Raw genomic sequence first — 23,686 nt, 5'->3', positions numbered from 1 at the left:
TTTTTTCTATTTTGTTGAATACTGATGTCAACAGGCAAATATGCTTTCTTGTTGGAAAATTATTTCTGGAGCTCGTTCAATTTCTTTCAAGCTATAATCATTGGATAATATATGATAGCATATATTAAACCCTACAAACATACATTTATTGTTCTTATATTTATATGCACTTTCATTTCCTCAAGTCAATTGTTCTACTGCCATTGGATCACCGGCAAAAGGTTCTTCTAATTTTATTCTTTAAAAAATTTACAGCAACTGCTAAATGAATGAATAATGATTTCCAAATCGGAATAACTTATCAGAATGGTTTTCAGGGACATTAAAAATCATTAATTGTCATGTTTTTGTATTTCCATCGAAAAATGATTGAAAGGAGTATATTGGATAAACCTCATATTCTACGCATAAAAAAATAAATCAAATCTTATGAGCAATCTGATAAAAATTCCGCTATTATAAATAAATTCTTATTTACATTGTAAATATTCACTAAATATGTATGGAGTTCAAAATTACAAAAAAAATAACTGATGTTTAAAAAACAACACTTCAAACAAGGAAGACTTGAATCTATTTGGTTTTTAGTTTATTTCTTAATGTCTTATTTGTATTCTGGTCAACTTCAGGCAGGTCTGATTCATCTTGATTTTTCTTATCTGAAAATGGGTGAATTACTGAATGTTGTAAATTTTATATGGGCCACTTACTTTTTTTTGATTTTTCCTTCTTTGATTTAGATTTAGGAGCAGGAATGTATGCACTGTTTTCCTTAGATCTAGAGATTTCATCAGAGATCAAATTGAATATGAGATATCTAAAAAAAAAGGAATTTGAGAATTTTCTATGCAACATATTTTTATTTTACTACTTTATGACTATATTTACTTTGATCCTCAATACTCACAATTGTAAAAGGAGAATTCCTCCAAGAATCGAGAGACGAACTGGTGCAACATTATAGTAACCTTCCTGAATATTCAGTTCTTTCTGTTCGGATAGTGCCAATCCGTACCAAAGTGTGAAAACAGATATAATAATAGATCCCAATCTAGCAGTGAATCTCAATGCTGTAGATACAAGGGTACTTGCTGGAAAAAATGAGAGTTGGTTTTAATTCAATTTTATGATACAAAAATTAATTATATTTGAAAATATAATTTTTACTAACCTTTGGTGAGTTTTTCATCTTTGTCCACAGTCTGCACTAGTTGTGATATATGGAAAATAAGTTCGGAAGTATGATGAAGTACTAGGAGACAAACTAATAAACGATTGAAACTGAAAATAAATATAAGAAATCAATTCAGTCAGAATCAAGGAAATAAAAAAGCTGTAGTTTACTTTTGAACCCGATTCAATTCAATATTAGTTCAAAGGGTTTGTATATCATTTATATATTACAAGCTGCAAATTGTCCCTTTTGACCTAGAAACTTAAATTATCTGCAATATCCAAATAGACTGTCCATAAATATGCCCATTGGATATTTTGTTTTATAATTAGTTTCAAAATTTTGCATTTACATGTAAAATAATAATTTAAACCAGAACCATACAAAATGTAGTAGAATATCGCAGAAAAAAAATGGATATTTTGACATATATCCCAAAGTTGAAATTTTGTGTGCAGATATAAAAATAACAATTTCAAGCAGAATATCGAAAAACTCCCAATATGTCTGTAATAACAGATCCAACTAAATAAAATTTAATTTGGGTGTGTAAAATAATCACATGAATGTTCATTCCAAATTTCAATTGTATTGTATCATCAGAGCCATAGAATTTTATTTACAACAATCGAGCATGCCAAAGTCACGGCTGAGATGCAGTTTTCAAATGTTTTTCATTTCGAATCTAAAAAGTCAATTACTATTAGAGATTTTTTAATATTCAGCTTTGAAATGATACTTATCAACATTTATGAACTAATAAGTTTTGATGATTTGTTCATCGACATTTAATGAACGAATTCTAAACAAATTCAATGAACATTGAATATTTTCTTCATTACCTCATAAAATATGGGATTGAGATTAGAACTAATCCAGCCAAACTAGACAATGCCTTCCCAAGATATTCTTCTTTCTTCACTCTCTGGAAGTAAAGTTCTGGCAATTCATGTAAGCTGTAAGAGAGTTGAACGATAAAGTAGAGTTTTGTGAAGAAAATCATGGGTGCAGGATATTCGCTCCATAATCTTGAAATTTCAGGTAGGTAACGCTCTCTCATGATGATATCTAACCCCCATATCACTGACAACAAGTAGAACACAACAAGTTGTCCACTATTATTGAAGACCGCTAACTTTGACTTTGAAAGATGCAACTTCTTTGATATTTTCTGTAAAGAATATTTATGAACATATGTTTATTCAAAAGCTACAATAAATTATAGTATTTTGTGGAAAGATATATGATCTGATGTATTGTGCATTTGATATATGATCTGATACTGTTTGTGGTTGAGGTTCATAAGAATTAAAAATATCTACTCACATCCAATAAATATTCCTGGAATATAGCATGAACAACAACTGCAATCAAGCTATAAAAGAAAATAGCTGCCCAATCTTTAATACCTGGAGCATACAATAGAACATCTTCTACAGTTTCGGGATAAGTTGTATTATGTTGGAGAGCAACGAAAATGGAAGCAAATGGTGCGGTAGCCTAAAAAAAACATCAAAATTCATAATAGAGGACACTCTTTATGTAATTGAAAAATTACAATTAGAAAAACACAAAGTATGGAAACATATGTGTCTAATAAATCTTCATTAACAATCGAATTTGAAGGTATTTTTTGATAATTTTCGTGAGAGTAATCATTAGTCATATGTGAAACATTTTTATATACCTTTATCATAATTCCAACAACAAATACCATAGCCACACATGACACAATATCTGCGTGATTTTGTATGATGAATTCATGACTTAAAATTGGGGGATTTTTACTAGTTTTTCGCAGTCCCTTCACCATTTTTCAAGCAATTGTCAAGATTTTATCTAATGAGAATTATAAAATTCTATCTGTGGATCAATTTTTGGTGTGCGACAGGTTCACCACATATCAGTCATTACTATTAGCAGGTCAACTTAAAAAGAAAGGATCACAACGAATGCATTACCACTACCACTTTCGTCCTAACAATCTTCCACATCCACGTACCTGACGTCTACATCTACAATATGTTGACACCTGATGACGTTAGCAGAAAATGTCAAACTTTTTATTGTTTTATTAACTGCAATCACAGATGTAAATTAATGTATGATTTGATATATATATATATATATATATAGAAATAATGAAACTGTGGTATACAGAGTGTTTCTGAAAGATGCGGAAAAATGCTTAAACATGTTTAAAAAGGTATCAGAATAAAAAAATTTCCATAGAGATTGCTCCTAGCTTAAAAATAATTTTTTAAAGGGAAAAATCGATGAAACAAATTTAAAAAAAATCATTTCTCAAAAATTCAACATGAAATTGAAAACATGTGTCCTGCTATGATGATATTGAATACACTATTTTTTCCGAAAAGATCCATCCCTCATAGTTTCGAACTAATGAATTCTCAATATAATAATCATCATATTCATATGCACCCATCCTAAGGTGACTGGTGAGCGCCGAGGGAGTATAAATGTACGAACTTTTGTATTTGAATCCACCGTGAATCCATCTTTATTATTCATTTTGTTTTAACCGCTCCTTTCAATACTTTCAGGGTATTTTTGGGCGTTCGTCACAATGTCTGATTTTCGAATTTTGAGCCGTGAAATGGTCTCAAACGATAAAGTCAAACTCCTCCTTATAAGTCAGTTTATATTCAAGGGAAGATGTGGTGATAAATGATAATATTATTAAGTATATAATGTGTTTGAATTTGTTGCTTCCATCCTATCTTGAGATATATCTATTAATTCGTGTATTAGGTGTTCATAGTCATTCCTTTCAATCTATAGGTCTATCTCATTGGAGACCTTCCTCGAGGAAGGTAAATGGTAATAGCATAGTATAAGGAAAGGAAATTATTACGCTCAAATAGTAAAATACATCAGGATATTTACTTGTGTTTTGTGGACTTTGAGAAGGCCTTTGATAAAGTCCAACATGAAAAACTTATAAAAATAATTACTTGGTTATCATCCATTGTTATTTAATAAATAAGAAAATATTGGGAATATTGGACACAATTTTATTCTATTGTTTAATTTGTAACAACGCCGACGTTTCGAAACAGTTCGTTTCTTTTTCAAGGCTAGTTACGACAAACAATATTGTACGTTTATTAAAATCATAAAGACAATTTTCAAGGAATCGAAATTCTTTCACACCTCAGATAATCAACATCCATCAACTTAATGGATGCTGATGTTGATTATCTGAGGTGTGAAAGAATTTCGATTCCTTGAAAATTGTCTTTATGATTTTAATAAACGTACAATATTGTTTGTCGTAACTAGCCTATTCTCACTCAATCTATAACAAAACAAAATCAATCGAATATTCTTCAAATACATGCAATTGCAAAATCGATATTCCGCAAAATGGAGTTTATTTCATTCATAAATCCTGAAATAACCTAGAGATATCATTTCATGACGACTGGACGTGATTAGTGATTTTATGATAACTTAAACTTGTAGCATTGTACTTGTATATCACAAATACACGCCACTGGCGTATATGCTTGAAAATTCAGAGCATTCAGCGATTCAGCATAGACCTCTAATAATGTTATTATAGATCTATGGTTTTAGTTCACAAACCACGAAGGTTATGTCAAGATTTTGAAGGAATTTTGAATAACGATAACTCAGCTGTTTGATGTTTTCATTGGTATTTTTCCGATGAGTATTCAGTGATAACTAATCTTTGAGTTTTTCAAATAAAATGATTATTGCACTCAATTTAATATTATATTGATTGGAATGACCATCAGTTTGTTGTTCGAACTAATAAATGAATTGTTTCCATTAAAACATCAGTTGTTATCAATTTCATTTGAATAATAATACCTCATGTCGTTACCCCATGGAGTGGATTAGATTACTAAAATGATATAAATACCAAAAAATTGTAATTCTTGTAGATCAGTCATGAAAGCTCTTAAATATTATATATTAGTTCCCATTCTATTGGGCTCTTCCTTTTCTGAAGAATTGGGTAGAGGTATCTTATACCCACAAGTGTCCGAAACAAGGGAGAAAGTATCTTTAGATGGTCTTTGGAATTTTATACCAGCTAATATTTCTCAACCATTGGAAGGATATTTGGAACATTGGTATAGTCGTAGATTTGCAGACCTTAATACCACAATACAGTTAATGCCAATACCTTCAAGTTATAATGATATAACAACAGATTGGACTTTAAGAGATCATGTGGGGATAGTATGGTATGAAAATTTTTTTTATGTACCAATTACTTGGTCTAATGCCAAAAAGGTTTGGTTGAGATTTGGATCAGTTTCATATGCTGCTGAAGTCTGGATTAACGGTATCAAAGTTGTATCCCATCAAATTGGTCATTTACCTTTTCAAGTGGATATTACCAATGCTGTACATTTTGGTAAAGAAAATAAATTAACAGTTTCTTGTGACAACACATTATTAGACGATACTATACCTCAAGGAAAACTCGTGAAACTAACTAGTGGAAGAATGGCACAGACTTATACATTTGATTTTTTCAACTATGCTGGTATTGATAGATCAGTGTTTTTATATTCTACACCTGAAACATACATCGATGACATCACAGTTATCACCAAAAGTATAGATGATGAAGTAGCTGTTATCAGTTTCAATATTGTCTTTTTCAATAATTCTGATACTAATTTGGATTGTCAAGTTCAACTTTATGATAAACTTGGGAACCCAGTAACTAATAAAACATGCAATACAGGTAATACAATCATATATCACTTGGATCAAAAAATTTAAGACAACTATCCACTCATAACTGAATATTTTTGCATGCAATACAGGTAATACAATCATATATCACTTGGATCACAAAATTCAAGACAACTATCCACTCATAACTGAATATTTTTGCATTTGATATTCATTTTTCATACATCTTTGGTTTTTTCAATAACTATAGGAATTTTTCACGAGTCGAATGCTGATTAAAAATGAAAAAAAAACAGCTTGCATGAGTACATCATAGCCTGATTTAAGGAATATTATTATAATTACAAAGTGATAAGAGTTTAGGCAGTGCATATAAACTCAAAAAAAAAAATACAATCTTAAGATATGTAAGAAAATGAATAGTAGAATAGTAGAAATATGTGTATTATTAAAACAACAATTTGGAACTTTATATTGTTCGATTCAATACAATAGAAGTTTGAATTTCTAAATAATTTCAGTACCATATTCGAGGAAAAAATTATTAGCCCCTTCAAAATTGCACAATTGCTTTGGTAGAATTATCTATTGTGCTCTTCGACTTTTGTTTTAAAAAATCATTTTCTGGGAATAAAAGAATGGTAATCCTCTAAAATTGTGAAATTTGCTCGGTTATTATTTTTATTCATTCTGAATTTCTTGGATTCGATTCGGATGGATTTTCAAATTTTGAAGAAAACATTTCCTTCAAACCATGCATGCATTTCTTTCATATGTCGAATAAGAAATATTTCAAAGGTGTACCTGATTTTATAGGAGATGGAGAATTATCTGTGAAAAATCCAAATCTATGGTGGCCTTACCTTATGCATGAAGATCCTGGCTATCAATATACTTTCGAAGTAAAACTTACTGATGAAAGGGATACTCTACTGGATGTTTACAGGCTCAAAATTGGAATAAGAAAATTGGAATGGACTTCTACATCTTTCACAATTAATGGTGAACCAATTTACCTTCGTGGCTTTGGTAAACATGAAGATTCAGATATAAGAGGAAAAGGTTTAGATCTACCTCTAATAGTACGTGATTATAACTTGATCAAATGGATTGGTGCAAATGCCTTTAGAACATCTCATTATCCTTATGCAGAAGAAATAATGGATCTTGCAGATTCAATGGGAATAATGGTAATTGACGAATGTCCTGGAGTTAATGTTGAAGGTTTCAGTGAAAGTTTACTAGAAACTCATAAAAAATCTTTAACTGAATTAATTAGAAGAGATAAAAATAGGCCAAGTGTAATTTTATGGTCTGCGGCAAATGAACCTAGAACTCAACAGCATGCTGCGAAAGCTTACTTTGAAGCAGTTATAAAACATATAAGAGAATTGGATAATACAAGACCTGTAACAATTGTTGAAAGTCAAGGATGCACAGTCACTCAATCTTCTTCTTTCGTCGATATTATAAGTTTCAATCGGTACAATGGTTGGTACTCTAACGAAGGAAATATCGATGTCATTGCTGCAGCAGTAATGAATGAAGCATCTTGTTGGCATAACAATTTTAAAAAACCCGTAATCCTACAGGAATATGGTGGGGATACTCTGGAAGGTTTGCATTTTTTACCTGACTACATCTGGTCCGAAGAATATCAAGTAGATTTGATGTCCAAACATTTCGAGGCATTCGATCTCATGAGAGAACAAGGATATTTCATTGGGGAGTTCATATGGAACTTTGCCGATTTTAAAACTGCACAAACATATACAAGAGTCGGTGGTAATAAAAAAGGGATATTTACTAGGAATAGGCAGCCTAAGGCTAGTGCTCATTTCTTGAGAAGGAGGTACTGGGGTTTAGCTAAAATTCTTCGCAACGCCACATTACCATCCGATCTGAATACTTATGTAATTTCAACGAAGGGAAAGAGGCACGAGGAGTTATAGACAGCCTAGGTATTTTCCTGATTCATACTGCCTAAAGAATATATACAATTAATGATAATCATAATTTATTCAATCAATATTTATAATTCTTGGATTAAAATTTACATGTCTCTATCATTATATTGTTATAATGTAAAGTAACCTTTTTTTCTTGAAAACAATAACATTGCTCTGAAAGGGATTGGAGAATAGTTTTTATAAGAGTTATGAGTGATACTTTTTAATAAAATCACTTCATATTTGTTGTTTGTGTAAATACAGAAAACGTGATATTAATCACTCAAAAATTTGGGAACAAACAATTATAACCTGAAAAAGGTATGAGTGTAATGGTGGATTTATGCACCGTACCTAAGAACTAAGAACTAAACCTAAGAATTCAGTGGCGTTTATGCACTATCTTGTTAGTTCTTAGTTAAGGCATGCGCACATGCTTGAACTCCTTTCTATTTGTTCTATACTTTGATGTTTGACATTGATATTTATATATTTCTATGCGGCGCACATGCACTTCTATATTTTACCTGAGCCCTTAGTTCTTAGTCAACAGTTGGCATGCTAGTGTTAGTTCTTAGGAAACGTGCATAAACTCCCTCATTGATTTGTTAGCGTTCAATTCTTAGTTCTAAGTTCTTAGGTTTAGTCCTAGTTCTTAGGACTGGTGCATAAATCCATCATAACAACTTAAAATTCAATATTTTTTCCCATCCACTTGAAAAAATTTGTGGTATTTGAACACATTCAGTAACTAAATAACTCGACTGAAACACAAGCATGATCCAAACAATAGTTAACAAATCAACATCACTACTTGGAACTCCCTTATTGGGGAAAATCTCTCTTTCTTCTTCTTTGTAAAATTAAATCTCCAAATATGCATTGTTAAAAAGTTATTTATAAACACTCAATCATTATGCTCGAATTCAGTTTGAAGAATCATAAATCAAACTAAGATCAATCGAACAAATCCATTTCATCATAGTTGATCATTTCTCTGTTATCTCTATGATTTCCTTTTTGTGAATGGCTTGAAGCTGTAAATAGAAAGAATTGTTAAGAAAATTGAAATCTCATGAGGAACGGAAATAAAAACTGACCTAATGTTGCCCAAGCTGCAGATGATGGTGCATCAGTGGTAGGGCCAATTTGAGGTTGTCTTCTTGCCAAGGATACGTTGAGTTGAATTTCAGATACTATACTGCCATCCATCTGAAATTAGAGTTTTAAGTTTACTTACGTCATTTGCCTATTCTTGTGTGCTTAGCTGTATCTCAAATTTTTTGCTTTTGTAGTTTTCTATTATTATTATTACGAACTACACTACTAGTAACGAAAAAACCCTAAAGCAAAAAATTTCAGATACGGCATTGTCGCTAAGCAAGGCGTCTATTGCTAGTTGAGGTATGTTTCAATATAATTATACTCACTTCTGCTATTGCTCGTGATGCAGATTCCACTCTATCAAAAGTAATAAACCCACGACTGAAAATAAAATGAAAAATTTAACTGATGAAAATAACTGATACAAAAATATACTTATGGTAATCTTGTAGAATAGGTATATGACCTTGAGACTTGCTCCGTCAAAATAGCAGTTACTTTGCCATATCCAAAAATTAATCAGGTATTTGAAATATAGTAAAAAATAGTTCACCAATTCTCGCCTTTGGTATTAATACATAAAATAGGTTACCTATATCTCTGAATATTTATTTTGATTCTGAATATGACTGTTAATGCTAGGAAAAAATTCATCCTTTCAAACACTGAAAGCTATAATGGATATAGATTATATATATGTATAAAAATTCATCTTAGCAGCCAAGATGTTTATTTGTATATATAATTTTCTGAACTGAATGAAATCATGTATCTTTTTAGTAAATTAGACAGAACGCTTGTTAGCAGAAGTGAAGGTTTTCTTTGCTTAGTTCTTTCCTTCGCAACCTACACGAACTAATTGAGTAGAATATTCAAGTGAATTTTCTGAAATAAATGTTTCCTTTTGAGAAGTTTATTGAAAACTAGGAGTTCCGAATTGAATGGTAGTATACAGGGTGTTTCCTAAACATGCGGCAAAAATTCAGGGGGTTGTTCCTTGGACTATTTTAAGCATGTTTTGTCCTTGGATGATTTTTGAAAAACCTCTTTGTTTCGAAGATACAGGCCGAACAACATTTTTCATATTTTTAAAATTAATAATAGTTTAAATAAAAATACGTACCGCACTGTGTTTACTAAGTAGGTACAATTTATTTTTAAATTTGTTTAACAACATTCCAATTACTAAAAACGGCCAGTTTTTTGACTAAAAATTGATAAGTGCAGATGGTAAAGGAATACAGATTAAACACGGTTTTCATTTGAATTCGTTTTGTGATGTATTAGCAATTTTTAGTCAAAAAACTGGCCGTTTTTAGTAATTGGAATGTTGTTAAACAAATTTAAAAATAAATTGTACCTACTTAGTGAACACAGTGCGGTAGGCATTTTTATTTAAACTATTATTAATTTTAAAAATATGAAAAATGTTGTTCGCCCTGTATCTTCGAAACAAAGAGGTTTTTCAAAAATCATCCAAGGACAAAACATGCTTAAAATAGTCCAAGGAACAACCCCCTGAATTTTTGCCGCATGTTTAGGAAACACCCTGTATATCATCATCACACAGCCCTCTACTTGACTTAAGGCTCCCCTATTACTAACTAATAAATGAATGCTTTTTTCAATCTGGCAACGTAGCTGCCAATTTAACATAGAAAACTGGATGTTTTTGAGGATCTCAAGGTGATGTACCTATCGTACATGATTTTCATACTTTTTTTCAATTTCCATTGAAATATTCACAATATTGCCGAATGTAGAAAAATGCTTCTTCAAAAACTCTTCAGTTATTTTGTATCCAGTTACATAGATGGTATTTCCCTGTCTAGGTTTGTCTGTCTTTTCTCTTAATTTTTCCGTTAACCCTCTTTCTTCACGATCTCTGGCATTTGCAAATGACTCATATAAATTTTTGAGCCGGGGTGGTTTATTCTCTGGATTGTCAGGACCATCTTCCATTTGAACTGCTGAAAATGGTTGGTAACCACTGACTTTATCATTCAAGAGTTTTCTTTCTAATCCTCTAGGTCTCTTGAATCCTAAAATATTAAGGAAATTTAAAAATAAGGTAAATGCGTACTTCTTCTTCTTGATAGTGCCAATCCGTTATCGGATAGATAGAATTAATTTTATTAATTAACTAATTAAGTTTTAAACTATTTAAATTCGAACCTTGTTCCGGTTGTTTGGGTTGTTTTTGAATAGCTTGAATAGCACCAGACTTAAGTAATTTTTTTGCAACTTCTCTAGCATCTCTGGCTTCTGCTGGTCTCTTAGGAATAAGAGGTTTTTCAGGTTCAGGTTTCGGAGCTTTCAAAGCTTGGAGAGCCTTTTTCTAAAATCATTAATTTAAGGTAAGTTATACAACTAGTAACTAGGACGTTTTGTTTACTTTTTTCTTTAATTTTTGATACTTAGCTTGAAGCATCAATTCTTCTTCTGTGAAATTCGCAGGAAAATGTAAATACACCATTTTCAATCAGACAACTGTTATAAACACTTAAATAAAGCCTTGTTTCTGAGGTTCTAATCTAATGTTTTTGTTGATATTGTACATAACCTAATAATCCTGACGTTTTCCCATAGACATAATATGGATATTAGGTCTATGCGTCTTCCCAAAGAGAAATGAACAAGTTATGGCTGAAACCACAGAACAATTCTCTTTTTCAATAAAGGTTTGGCCTCGTAACTCCTCGTACTCCTAATTCGAATTCCGATGGTCTGGAATTCAAGCCTTCGGAGTTCGGACTGGAAAAGTAATTTTCCGATTTCGGGGATTAGGAAATTCAAAACAACACTCAAAAATTCAACCGCAATTAAATTTTTTCGGTTCAATACACTACATACTGGTTACTTGAAAAAGAATATAATTTTTATTCATATTTAATGAAATATGATATAAATGATCAAATATCCAGCGGAGACAACCCTACCCGGTCATTATGACACAAATTGGATAGTTCAAGGTGATAGGTCAAGAGGAAAAGATTGAATGTTAATTTAAAATAATTGATAATTTTCTGTTAGTGATAAGAGTTTCAACATTTTTTATTCTATTCGTACTCTTAGACCAGCCTACTTTTCGAGTTTTCGTAATTAATTATTATGTCTACAGCTGGAAAGGTTGATAAAATAATCCATTATAAAAAAATTCCTGTAAAAAATTGATTCTAGGTTATTACCTGCAAAGCCGCAGTAGCGTGGGGCCCTAATGAGGATCTAAAGATAGAAACTATTCAAGTAGCGCCTCCTGCGGACCATGAAGTCAGAATAAAAATCTGTTATACAGCAGTATGTCATACTGATGCTTACACGTTAAGCGGTCAAGATCCTGAAGGATTATTTCCTGTTGTTTTGGGTCATGAGGGGTCTGGAATAGTTGAGAGTATAGGAGGGGGAGTTACCAATGTTGCAGTTGGTAAGGATTACCTGTATAACTATCTAAAAAAAATAGTATATGACAAGAAACCAAATGAAAAATTTGGTTTCATATTAATTTTCTAATTTTTTCCGCATTTCCTTCACTCCTGCATATTATGAAATCAATGCATACTCTTATATAGGGTCATTATTTATATTTATCATTTTCTTATTCAGTTTGATTCTATCGAGGATTGAAAATCGTTTTCATTTTTGTTTATCCGTTTTTTATACTAACTCTCAGTTAATAATCTTTAGTTTTGTAGGATGACATCTCATTGCTTCTGAGAGGTCTCACAGAGTCGGGATTGTAAAACAAAACAAAAAGATGCAGGAAAGTTAAGAAGACTGTGTTGTAGCTCTATAGACTTTAAAAATAATAACAAACAAAGAGGACTGATTGCTAAGAATATATCAGGAAAAATGTCTAGGAAATATGAGTTCCTAAACACTTTTTTATATACAGAATGTATACAGTTTTTTGTAGTGCGTAACTAGTATTTTATGAAAAATGAAGAAAATTTATTTCATCAAAGAAAGTTTTTTTGATAGTTTGCAATAATTTGTATCTCCTATATTTAGCTCAATACCTTGAGAAATGAGGATGCTCTGAGAAAAACACTATTCATTCACCTTATTTTGATGATGAAGCAGTTGTGAATCCATATTCATTCAACTTTTTTTCTTAAAATCACCCAAATAAAATAATCCTTTAAAATAACATATTCTTGTAATGGCTTCTCTTTCATTCTTTTAATATTCAATATCTTTCCCTGATCATTGTAATCGACTATTTAAACTTGTCATTCTAGGTGATCATGTAATACCATTATATGTTCCTCAATGTGGAGAATGTAAATTTTGCAAATCACCAAAAACCAATTTATGCCAAAAAGTTCGCACAACTCAAGGTCAAGGGGTTATGCCAAATGGAACTTCAAGATTTACCTGTAACGGTAAAAATTTATATCATTTTATGGGATGTTCTACTTTTTCTGAATACACTGTGGTAGCTGATGTATCTGTGACAAAGGTATGCTACTGTTAATCGAATAACTATTTGATCAAAAGATTGTCGAGTATTATCGACTAAATATCTCGAATTTTGGAGGATTTAAAAATTCTGCCTATTGGTTTTAATTAAACAATTTTTCAGATTGATGTCTCTGCACCGCTTGAGAAAGTTTGTTTGCTGGGTTGTGGAGTGCCAACTGGTTATGGAGCTGCATTGAACACTGCTAAGGTTGAGAAAAACTCTACTTGTGCAGTTTGGGGATTGGGTGCTGTTGGTTTGGCCGTAGGTTTAGGATGTAAAGCAGCCGGAGCTTCCAAAATTATTGGAATTGATATAAATGCAAGGAAATTTGAAAAAGGTATGCTTAAACAATTCTATATGGAACATTCAGATTATTGAGATTTATTTCAGCTAAGGATTTCGGTTTTACTGATTTTATAAACCCTAAAGACTTCGAGAAACCAATTGAGCAAGTTCTGATAGAAATGACTGATGGTGGTTTAGATTATACTTTTGAATGTATCGGGAATACTGCTACAATGAGAGCAGCCTTAGAATCGTGTCACAAAGGATGGGGCGTTTCCACAATTGTAGGTGTAGCTGGTGCTGGTCAGGAAATTAGCACAAGACCATTTCAGTTAGTTACTGGTAGAACATGGAAGGGAACAGCTTTTGGAGGTACAAAATATTTCCAGACCTCAAGGTCTAAAAGAAAAAGAAAATATTCCCTTTTTTCTTCGAAAGACTGAGAATTGTGTAGTCTATTGAGGGAGTTCCTAATTTTTTTGATACAATCGAGCTACCTCTAAAACATATTGGAACGCATCAGACATTTAGTCCAGTCATTAGGTAGTTTTACCTGTGAAGTTTTGAAAATGGTGATTTTATAGATTTCGATGTGGTCTTTGAGAATTTCAACTTTGCTGTTTTTTAATATTGTGTATAACTGTTTTTATCGTGAAATGAGCGAGAAAGGAGATATTACCAAAAAATTGATATTGGTCACCATTTTTTCAAGATGGCGGCAAAGATACAAGGTGGCCGAGTTGAAATTCGAAAAGAGTACATCGAAATCACCAATTTTCAAAAATTTCGGTCAACGTTTCAGGTAAAACTATCAATACTTAGTTCCTCCCTGATTTTACCAATTAGTTAAATGGTTGCTTCCTTAGTATTCTAAACAAATAAAGGGTATTTTTTTTAGAGCTATAGAACTTTAAATTGCAATAAAACAACGATGGATTATTCGATTGACATGAATTTTATTTATCCGCAAGATAATCTTGTGGCATTACATTTTAAATATGATTTCTTGCATATGACCGCCACGGCTGGCTCGGATGTAGTCCAATCTGGACGTCCAATTTTCGATGACTTTTTCCAACATTTGTGGCCGTATATCGGCAAGAACACGGCGAATGTTGTCTTCCAAATGGTCAAGGGTTTGTGGCTTATCCGCATATACCAATGACTTTACATAGCCCCACAGAAAGTAGTCTAGCGGTGTTAAATCACAAGATCTTGGAGGCCAATTCACAGGTCCAAAACGTGAAATTAGGCGGTCACCAAACATGTCTTTCAATAAATCGATTGTGGCACGAGCTGTGTGACATGTTGCGCCGTCTTGTTGGAACCACATCTCCTGGACATCATGGTTGTTCAATTCAGGAATGAAAAAGTTAGTAATCATGGCTCTATACCGATCACCATTGACTGTAACGTTCTGGCCATCATCGTTTTTGAAGAAGTACGGACCAATGATTCCACCAGCCCATAAAGCGCACCAAACAGTCAGTTTTTCATTGTAACGGTGTTTCGACATACACTTGAGGATTAGCTTCACTCCAAATGCGGCAGTTTTGATGGTTGACGTAGCCATTCAACCAGAAGTGCGCTTCATCGCTAATGGACGTAGTGCGCGATACGTATTCCGCACAGAACCACTATTTTCGAAATAAAATTGCACAATTGCAAGCGTGTTCAGGCGTGAGTCTATTCATGATGAATTGCCAAACCAAACTGAGAATAAATCACTTGACAGCTGTTAAATCGGTGGCCATCTTGAACAGTTATGCCAACTTAAAGTTATATACCTCGATAAAAAACACCCTATAGTACTCATAAGATGTACTGTATTTAGTATATGTACTCCCCATTTTTTTTTTAAATTTAGGCTGGAAAAGTCGTGAAAGCGTTCCTCGGCTGGTTGAGGAGTATTTATCCAAGAAATTAATTCTGGACGAGTTCATCTCACATAAGTTGAGTTTCACAGAAATAAACGAAGCTTTCCATCTCATGCATAAGGGAGAAAGGTGAAGTAATTGTATTATTCTATAAATAGTTATTTAATAATTTTTTTTTTCAGCATTCGCTCTGTTTTGAAAGTAAGTGAAAATTGATGGACTTTGTAACATGTAAGAAATAAATACACTTGGTTCTTCAGGGTTTTTTTTTCAACAAATGTAATATCAAAAAATTTTATAAAGAAAATAAAAATCATTTCAAATTTGAACGTTTGCTTAATTTAATATTTTTGAAGCAATCACTTGACAGAGAGTGGTATTTTTGATTCTGCATATTTTATTGAGGAAATCTTGATCATTTCCTAAATGTTTCAATGATCGGTTGGTCATCATGGAATTTATAATATTTAATCCTTCTGTTTCTTTTAAATTTTCTGGGAAATGAGCCATCAAACTGACTAAGGACTGAGTTATAGCTATTTCATTTTCTTCGTTATTTAAAGGTAGGATTCTAGTCTGGAAGAATATAAAATCTCAATAGAGAAATTAAAAACATCTAGTTGGGAAATTTTATACCTTCAAAATAAATCCGTACTGATGCACAAGATATCTCAAAGCTTCTAGGTATATAGAGAAATTTGTTGACCCTTCTTGGTTTCTACTGAAATCAGTAAGTAGAATGATCGTGTCTTTCAGTATATGGATGAGTTCGATTAAACCAATTTTCTGAGATACTTCAGACCATATTGCCATCCATTCATCTTGGACACATGCAGGCAAAATCTAAAATGAATTCCTATTTCAATTCTCCAGTATTTACTTTTATGCAAAATACAATATCATTCACAAAAGGTTAGTTCTGAACAACCAAATGGAATCCAATTCTGAAAATTGACATGAGGTGGTTTTGGCACTTGAATTTTTGAATAAAATATTTTCATTATTATGCAACATCCGATTATACCAGAAGTTGGACATCTTCTTCTTATTTCGAATGGAACATCCTATATATTTTTTGAGATTTTTATTGCAAAAAAGTATACAATAGTTTTGAACAAACGAATTTCATGTGAATGATTAATGGAATGGGTACGTTAAAACGCTGTTCAGAAGAAAAACCCAGACTGGAATACAGTCATCTATGACAATTCGTAAAAAATTGTTCGTACAAAACTTTTGTATTTATTTGCCATATAACACGAATTTGTAATAAAAAATACAAAAGTTTACCCCCGTACCTTCGCAAAGGGGAATTAAATGGAAGAAGTTCTAGTACAAGTGGATTTGCCCCACAAAACCTTTTATTCGCAACATTTTTCCATAAGATGTTTCCTTTTCGAGATTTTTGACTGATTCATTTTGAAAGAATCACCCGGGTATAATCTCACAAATGTGACAAAAAAAAATCCTATTGAAATTGATGATTTGAACTTGAAAATTACATAATATTTAATGAACATACACTGCGCAAAAGAATTAACGCACATTATGGAAATCTCAAATTTATTCTACAACTGAAGGTGTTCTCAATGATAATTATTTTTATCAGAATTATGCATGCATATGTTATCCACTTTCAACGTTTTTCTTCAATACAGATGTTTTTTCCCAGCAGGAATAAAAAAAGATGAGATTATCGGATTTTGAATGTATTGGCTCCATTCTGAAATCAGTTGTTCTCGATCAAATCTAGTGGTCAATAGTTTTTCTTTCGTTTGATTTTCTACACTCGATCGCTATGCAACGCGAAACACGCAATTTGACCCAAGAGGAATGTGCCCCAGCGGTAGTTTTGCGAGAAGAAGGGTGGATATCCACAAGAATTGCAGAAAGGTTTCGAGTTTCCCATACAAGTGTGTCCAGAATGTTGCAGCGATTCAGGGATGAATGTCCGAAGACCAGGACAGGGTAGACCACGGGTAACAACTGCCATTCAAGAACGTTACTTGAGAGTTTCTTTGTTGAGACAACGGTTTACAACCGCTCGCCTCCTTCAAAATCAGCTTGAGCAAACTCATGGGGTGCAAATTAGCACTCAGACAATAAGAAATCGCCTCAGAGAATATGATTTAAGGCCTCGTGTCGCGGCAAGAGGCCCAGCTCTTACCCCAGCCCATCGAAGGGCGCGTTTGGATTTTGCGAGAGAGCATATCCATTGGGAAGAGGCTGATTGGGAAAGAGTTCTCTTCACAGATGAGTCTAGATTCTGCCTCTACCATTGTGATCGACGTTCCCTTGTATACAGACGTCCACATGAAAGATATGCTCAGTGCACTCTTTCCCAATCAGCCTCTTTCCAATGGATATGCTCTCTCGCAAAATCCAAACAGGCCCTTCGATGGGCTGGGGTAAGAGCTGGGCCTCTTGCCGCGACACGAGGCCTTAAATCATATTCTCTGAGGTGATTTCTTACTGTCTGAGTGCTAATTTGCACCCCATGAGTTTGCTCAAGCTGATTTTGAAGGAGGCGAGCGGTTGCAAACCGTTGTCTCAACGAAGAAACTCTCTAGTAACGTTCTTGAATGGCAGTTGTTACCCGTGGTCTACCCTGTCCTGGTCTTCGGACATTCATACCTGCCTCCCTGAATCGCTGCAACATTCTGGATACACTTGTATGGGAAACTCGAAACCTTTCTGCAATTCTTGTGGATATCCACCCTTCTTCTCGCAAAACTACCGCTGGGGCACATTCCTCTTGGGTCAAATTGCGTGTTTCGCGTTGCATAGCGATCGAGTGTAGAAAATCAAACGAAAGAAAAACTATTGACCACTAGATTTGATCGAGAACAACTGATTTCAGAATGGAGCCAATACATTCAAAATCCGATAATCTCATCTTTTTTTATTCCTGCTGGGAAAAAACATCTGTATTGAAGAAAAACGTTGAAAGTGGATAACATATGCATGCATAATTCTGATAAAAATAATTATCATTGAGAACACCTTCAGTTGTAGAATAAATTTGAGATTTCCATAATGTGCGTTAATTCTTTTGCGCAGTGTATTTCATGTCAATTTTCAAAACTAAATTTCATTCAGAAAGGTCCAAATATTAATATTTTCTGAATGACCTTGTACGTCTACTTTTATTGTCTAGAATAGAAAGAACTGCAACATAAATTAGTATTTTGTTTGAAAATTAATTGATATACAGCTGAATCATTGTAATATGTTGCAAATTCTTTCATGATTTCAACGATTTGTTTTCACATAATTTTGTAACTCCACTAAACTAACATCAAGTAAAATAAAGTTACCTTAACGAAAGCACAAATGACAGTTGTTCTATGATCAGTACTGATATCACCCAGCATATACTGGAAAAATGTTTTAGTCTCTATGGAGTTGCATAAATAATGTTTATAGTAGGTGAGCATTTTGTCTTCCTCAGAATTCTGTGTAAAAAACAAAGAATCTGAAAAAAATTTCAATTGTAGGTAAGACTATCACTCAATATATTGATGAAGGCTTTCAGGGCCGAACTGTTCAACAGAATTAGAACATTTCGAGCTTTCAACTATGATCTAGTAGGTTTTTCGGAAAAGATGTCATACAAAAAGCTCTAAAGAAGCCTCTCAAATGGCTTTGATATATCCTGATGAAATCTTCATCGTCTGGTATCAGTTCAACATGGAAATTGAAAGAGATGGCGCTTTGACTTTTATTTGCGTTTTGGTAACAAGAAACCCGGAGAGAAGATTAGGAAACAAAGTAGACAAAAAACCTACCCACACAGACAGATAACTGCAAAAGCATTCTTATTACCTTTCACAACAAAAACGAAGAGTGATCAAGACACTTGTATAGAGCTCAAGGTATTCAGTTGGTATTTTAGTCAAAATACCTTCAGGAGTATAGGATCACGATGATTCTTAAAAGAGATTGAGAGGATTAAGGTGAAGACCTTGAAAACAAGAACATAGAGCCCCGAAAATTATATCCAAGGAGAAAGCGAAAATTTCTTTAAAGGTATATTATCGCATGCCCGGATATAATAGAGCTAAAAAGCGGTTATATCGTCTAGAGGGGGTATAACGCGTTTTCTTTACGTGACGACGTATCTGTTTACTAATACTGCAAGCCACGTTACGCAAGCGTTAATACAGCTTTTTAGATGTATTATATTCGGGCATGCGTGCTAGTATCTAGATTCAAAAAGAAAATTTTATGCGTGGCCAGTTCCATAAATGTACCAAGATCTATAGATCAGTCTAATCAATAGACTTTGGGAACGTAAGAGGTTGTATCGTCTGGCTGTGTTTCCCTAATCCATCTTGTTTCATCTCATTTGGCAATTGGCATCAGGGAGCTATCCCCTGAGGATCTATTGTATATCTTATTAATTACCGATAAAGTTTATTTCGAACTGAAACATGGAAGAACTACTCACGTTCATGAAATAAATAAGTCACTCCATGATGTGGGGCTGCACCATTCGTTGTACCCACAACTCAAGGCCTACTCCAAAATTTCATAAATACTTAATAAATCAGGAAGATTACAGCAACCACTACTTATGACTTTCAACATACAATTGATGGAGCATCCAAAGTTTCTGACTATTTCAAAGATTTCTAATTTTTTAAATCAATTATCAAAAAAAAATGTTAACAGAATAATACTTAAAATAAGAAAAAACATACCAATTTGCTGGTTGAGAGATGTTTTATCCAATATCAAATGGACCACTTCCTGAATGACACTCTGTATGGCCGTATTGTGATTTTGAAACGATGTTCTTCTCTGTAAAATTCCTAGAAGGATTTCAAAAAATTTCTTTGTGCCATCACCCAATGAAATCCTCAACTCTAGATTCTGTGAAATTATAAGAATGAATGGAAGACTTTTAAGGCAAAATAGCAACTTACATTGAGTATTGATAGCAAATACTTCATCTCTTGATTTTTCTCACATTTATAATATTCTTCTAGGAGAGGACATATAATTTTACTAGAAAATACTTCGAACGTAATTAAATTTATATCATACAATATTTGAATTAATTTCGTGTACGAGTGGCTAGTTTCTAAGCTAGGTGGAGTTTTTGTCATAATTCTCTTCAAATTGTTCAGACAGATATCATGTATTTTCCAAATATCTTTCAGCTTTTTAAAGCAACTGTGCAATGAAGAAATATAAAATTCACTTTTGATGCATTCTGTGAGTATAAAATGCACAGCAAAATCAGGATTTGCAAGAATGAATAGTAACAATTCAAGATTGTTTTCTTCAGTAACCAACTCAGAATCTTTCAGCTTATTGAACCATAAGACTAGTTCTTGATGGTTATCATGCAAAATAACGAAACCATTTTTGTAAAAATGTCTTATTACAACAACAATTAACTGTTCCAAACTCAACAAAGATGCACATTTCAGTGCTAATTTTTTTGGTTCTTCATCTTTAACACTAGCTGATTGATTTAAGATTCTGCTGACATCCTCTTCATCACATAATTGACCCCATTTATAAACACATTCAATAGCTTTTTTGTTGGAATAAAATGGAGAAAACAAAAGAGCTTGAAACCACTTTTTTTGGTTCTCATCAGCTCTATTTACCATCAAAACGATTTTATCTAAATCAGCCGTATGTATTAGTTCTTTTATATCTTTAGGTTTGGCCGCAAATGGCTTCAAAGACTGAACTAAATCTGCCGCAGGTTTAAAGTTTCCATATTTTACATTTATTGAATACGCACTTTCTGCTAGATAAGATTGTAAACTTTGACCATCAGGCAGATCAACCTATAATGAAAAAACTTCCTTATAGATAGAAATATAACGAAAATCAATCAATAAAAAAATTTTTAATTGGAACATAAATCTCAATATCCAGCATTAGTTGTATGCTTTGACCATCTCAGAATCTGTTTATTGATTGTTTACTCCAAACAGTAAAATGCAACTTCTAACTAGTAAAATTTCTTACCTCTGCCCAATATATAAACATGTCTAAGGATACAGCCCTTACAATTGAAGTTGTTGAATCTATTAGTTTGATTATGAATATACCTTCCAGCATGTTATTTTTATGACAGAAAAAAAGCAAATCAAATAATTTTTCCAATACAAGTCCTGCTCTTTTATATACTAAATTTTTTTTTAATTTAGTTGCATCATTTGCTGATATTCTAGTTAAGAAGAAAAAAAAATCTGGAACATTCCTCAGTAACATATCCATGCAATCTGAATGCTGAAATATAAATATGTAACATTGGAAAGTATTCACTGTATATATGTATACATACTTTCATTTCTTGATTATTCATATATAAAGTGGCTATTGTAGACAAAATCAGGTGAACATCTGTTAATAATTGAGATGATTCCACTTTATCCAAAATAGGTACAAATTCAGGGAATATTTCGCAAGAGTACTGCAGAGGAAGTTTTTTTAGAGCTGTACAATAATGTTCTATCATTTTCATATTGGTAATTACTTTAGTAACCACATACTTTGAAATTCTGGGAATATTATATGTGAAATATTTATATTCTTCCATATCAATTGGCTTAGAGAACTCACAGTTAACTAACAGTAATAACGCAAGCTCTTCAAAGTAATTCTTGAATTCAGAATTAGGCAAGTCTTTTTCCAAATATTTCTTGTCATTTAGAAACGTTCTCAGAGATTCATGAATATAAGAAATTGCATTTTCACCTGAAACTACGATAACAGAAAGAGGTCTTCAATTATTTTAGATATACCTGCGAATCCTTTATATATTATTTTGGACATATCCCCATACTTAGCTTTGGCGCTTAGCAAAATACCGTTTACAGAGAGAATATCCGGTCTTATGTTTGTCATTATATCGGTTTCATTCATTTTGATATTCTGGTAATAAAACTGTACAATATAAAAAAAGCAGGATTTCTCCCGGTGCCTCTATCCGGTTTAGAAAAATTTAAAGAATGTGTATGTTTACTATTCTATCTAGTAATCTGTGATTCTATTTCAGTATCTTTCAAGGTTAAGTTAACATATATTCTGTGGAAAAAAACCGAATCAATCAGAATATTCTATGGTACGGTGGATGCATAGAAATATAAAATAATTATTGGGTGGATGTAAGATGTCTAAAAACCTGGTGAATGGACTGATTAGATTTTGTTTTGTCAAATTGAGAATATTAGTTATGCTTCTGATTGGCTAGGCTCGGGTTTTAATTAATGTATCCTGTCAAAATCAAAGGATAAAAGATCGAAATGAAAAGTATGACATTGCGGCGCCGCCACGAAATAAAACTAATATTTTCAATTTGGTCGAAAGTCATTCCATTCAAAAATTGACGAGTGTATACACCATGTTTTTATACATCTTAGGTGGATGCTATCAACATGAAATTTCGAGTAAAGGTCGATTCATATCTTAGAGTTAAGATGTCTAAAAACCAGGTGTATGAACTGATTTGCTTTTGTTTTGCCAATTTTCAGAATATTAGTTAAGCTTCGTTATGTCAACTGTAGGTAGCGCTATCAACAAGTTAAGATTCTTGTTATTTATTATTTAATATTTGAATTCATTCCAGCAAACGTTTCGTGTTTTGTTTCACGACTTTGCACGATCATACTCGGTTACACGTCGCTTTTGATTGGTCAGTATCGGGTTTTAATTAATGTATCCAATCAAAAACAACAGAAAAAAAGATCGAAATGACAAGTATGACATTGCGGCGCCGCCACGAACTAAAAATAATATTTTCAATTTTGTCGAATGTCATTGCATTCAAAATTTGACGAGTGCATTCACCATCTTTTTAGACATCTTACCTAGAGTATAGATAGAAGGAATGGAGAGTCAACATTTGTGCTCGATCCCGAATACAAAAGAGATGGATGTTCGAGGCTCGGACCAGAATGTTTGTATCATCAGCATTCAACATATATTACAGGTTGACAGTTTTACGTTGGTAGGTATTTAGATAAGAACAGAACAGAACAGAACAGAACAGAACAGAACAGAACAGAACAGAACAGAACAGAACCGAACAGAACAGAACAGAACCGAACAGAACTGAACAGAACCGAACCGAACCGAACCGAACCGAACCGAACAGAACATAAAATAGCAG

General features: G+C 32.8%; 5 protein-coding genes across 8 annotated transcripts; 2 read left to right on the top strand and 3 right to left on the bottom strand.

Annotated features, from left to right (window-relative positions):
* Positions 1–332: 332 nt before the first annotated feature.
* On the bottom strand, positions 333–3,197 carry LOC123672739 (translocating chain-associated membrane protein 1). 2 transcript variants are annotated; one of them, XM_045607003.1, is made up of 7 exons: positions 2,862–3,197; positions 2,501–2,674; positions 2,017–2,345; positions 1,172–1,281; positions 908–1,091; positions 711–817; positions 333–659 (listed from the first exon to the last, which is right to left on the bottom strand). In XM_045607003.1, exons 1-7 carry the CDS (start codon positions 2,985–2,987, stop codon positions 574–576), a joined length of 1,116 nt encoding a protein of 371 aa, XP_045462959.1. In that variant the 5' UTR covers positions 2,988–3,197; the 3' UTR covers positions 333–573. The 2 variants fall into 2 exon arrangements, with proteins under 2 accessions (XP_045462959.1, XP_045462958.1); XM_045607002.1 differs by having other exon boundaries at positions 588–659; positions 707–817; positions 2,862–3,196.
* A 1,615-nt stretch (positions 3,198–4,812) lies between these two features.
* LOC123672738 (beta-glucuronidase) lies at positions 4,813–8,066 on the top strand. The gene is made up of 2 exons (XM_045607001.1): positions 4,813–5,921; positions 6,689–8,066. Exons 1-2 carry the CDS (start codon positions 5,114–5,116, stop codon positions 7,822–7,824), a joined length of 1,944 nt encoding a protein of 647 aa, XP_045462957.1. The 5' UTR covers positions 4,813–5,113; the 3' UTR covers positions 7,825–8,066.
* Positions 8,067–8,438: 372 nt separating this feature from the next.
* Positions 8,439–11,538, bottom strand: LOC123672736 (negative elongation factor E). Its single transcript, XM_045606998.1, has 6 exons — positions 11,321–11,538; positions 11,101–11,263; positions 10,643–10,967; positions 9,252–9,306; positions 8,922–9,033; positions 8,439–8,858 (listed from the first exon to the last, which is right to left on the bottom strand). The coding sequence occupies exons 1-6, from the start codon at positions 11,399–11,401 to the stop codon at positions 8,779–8,781; spliced, it is 816 nt and encodes a 271-aa protein (XP_045462954.1). The 5' UTR covers positions 11,402–11,538; the 3' UTR covers positions 8,439–8,778.
* Positions 11,539–11,725: 187 nt separating this feature from the next.
* LOC123672735 (alcohol dehydrogenase class-3) lies at positions 11,726–15,878 on the top strand. The gene is made up of 7 exons (XM_045606997.1): positions 11,726–12,054; positions 12,106–12,349; positions 13,164–13,384; positions 13,508–13,724; positions 13,778–14,044; positions 15,540–15,678; positions 15,732–15,878. Exons 1-7 carry the CDS (start codon positions 12,037–12,039, stop codon positions 15,763–15,765), a joined length of 1,140 nt encoding a protein of 379 aa, XP_045462953.1. The 5' UTR covers positions 11,726–12,036; the 3' UTR covers positions 15,766–15,878.
* On the bottom strand, positions 15,798–22,552 carry LOC123672734. 3 transcript variants are annotated; one of them, XM_045606994.1, is made up of 8 exons: positions 22,320–22,552; positions 21,860–22,272; positions 21,541–21,804; positions 20,478–21,356; positions 20,253–20,424; positions 18,867–19,024; positions 16,186–16,392; positions 15,798–16,125 (listed from the first exon to the last, which is right to left on the bottom strand). In XM_045606994.1, exons 1-8 carry the CDS (start codon positions 22,438–22,440, stop codon positions 15,886–15,888), a joined length of 2,454 nt encoding a protein of 817 aa, XP_045462950.1. In that variant the 5' UTR covers positions 22,441–22,552; the 3' UTR covers positions 15,798–15,885. The 3 variants fall into 3 exon arrangements, with proteins under 3 accessions (XP_045462950.1, XP_045462951.1, XP_045462952.1); XM_045606995.1 differs by lacking the exon at positions 22,320–22,552 and having other exon boundaries at positions 21,860–22,076; positions 22,138–22,277; XM_045606996.1 differs by lacking the exons at positions 15,798–16,125; positions 16,186–16,392; positions 18,867–19,024 and adding an exon at positions 20,047–20,183.
* Between the last annotated feature and the right edge of the window lie 1,134 nt (positions 22,553–23,686).

Source organism: Harmonia axyridis, chromosome 2 (assembly GCF_914767665.1).
Source record: "Harmonia axyridis chromosome 2, icHarAxyr1.1, whole genome shotgun sequence".
In the NCBI taxonomy this organism is placed as follows: domain Eukaryota; kingdom Metazoa; phylum Arthropoda; class Insecta; order Coleoptera; family Coccinellidae; genus Harmonia; species Harmonia axyridis.
This window is presented reverse-complemented; position numbering and strand designations above follow the sequence as displayed.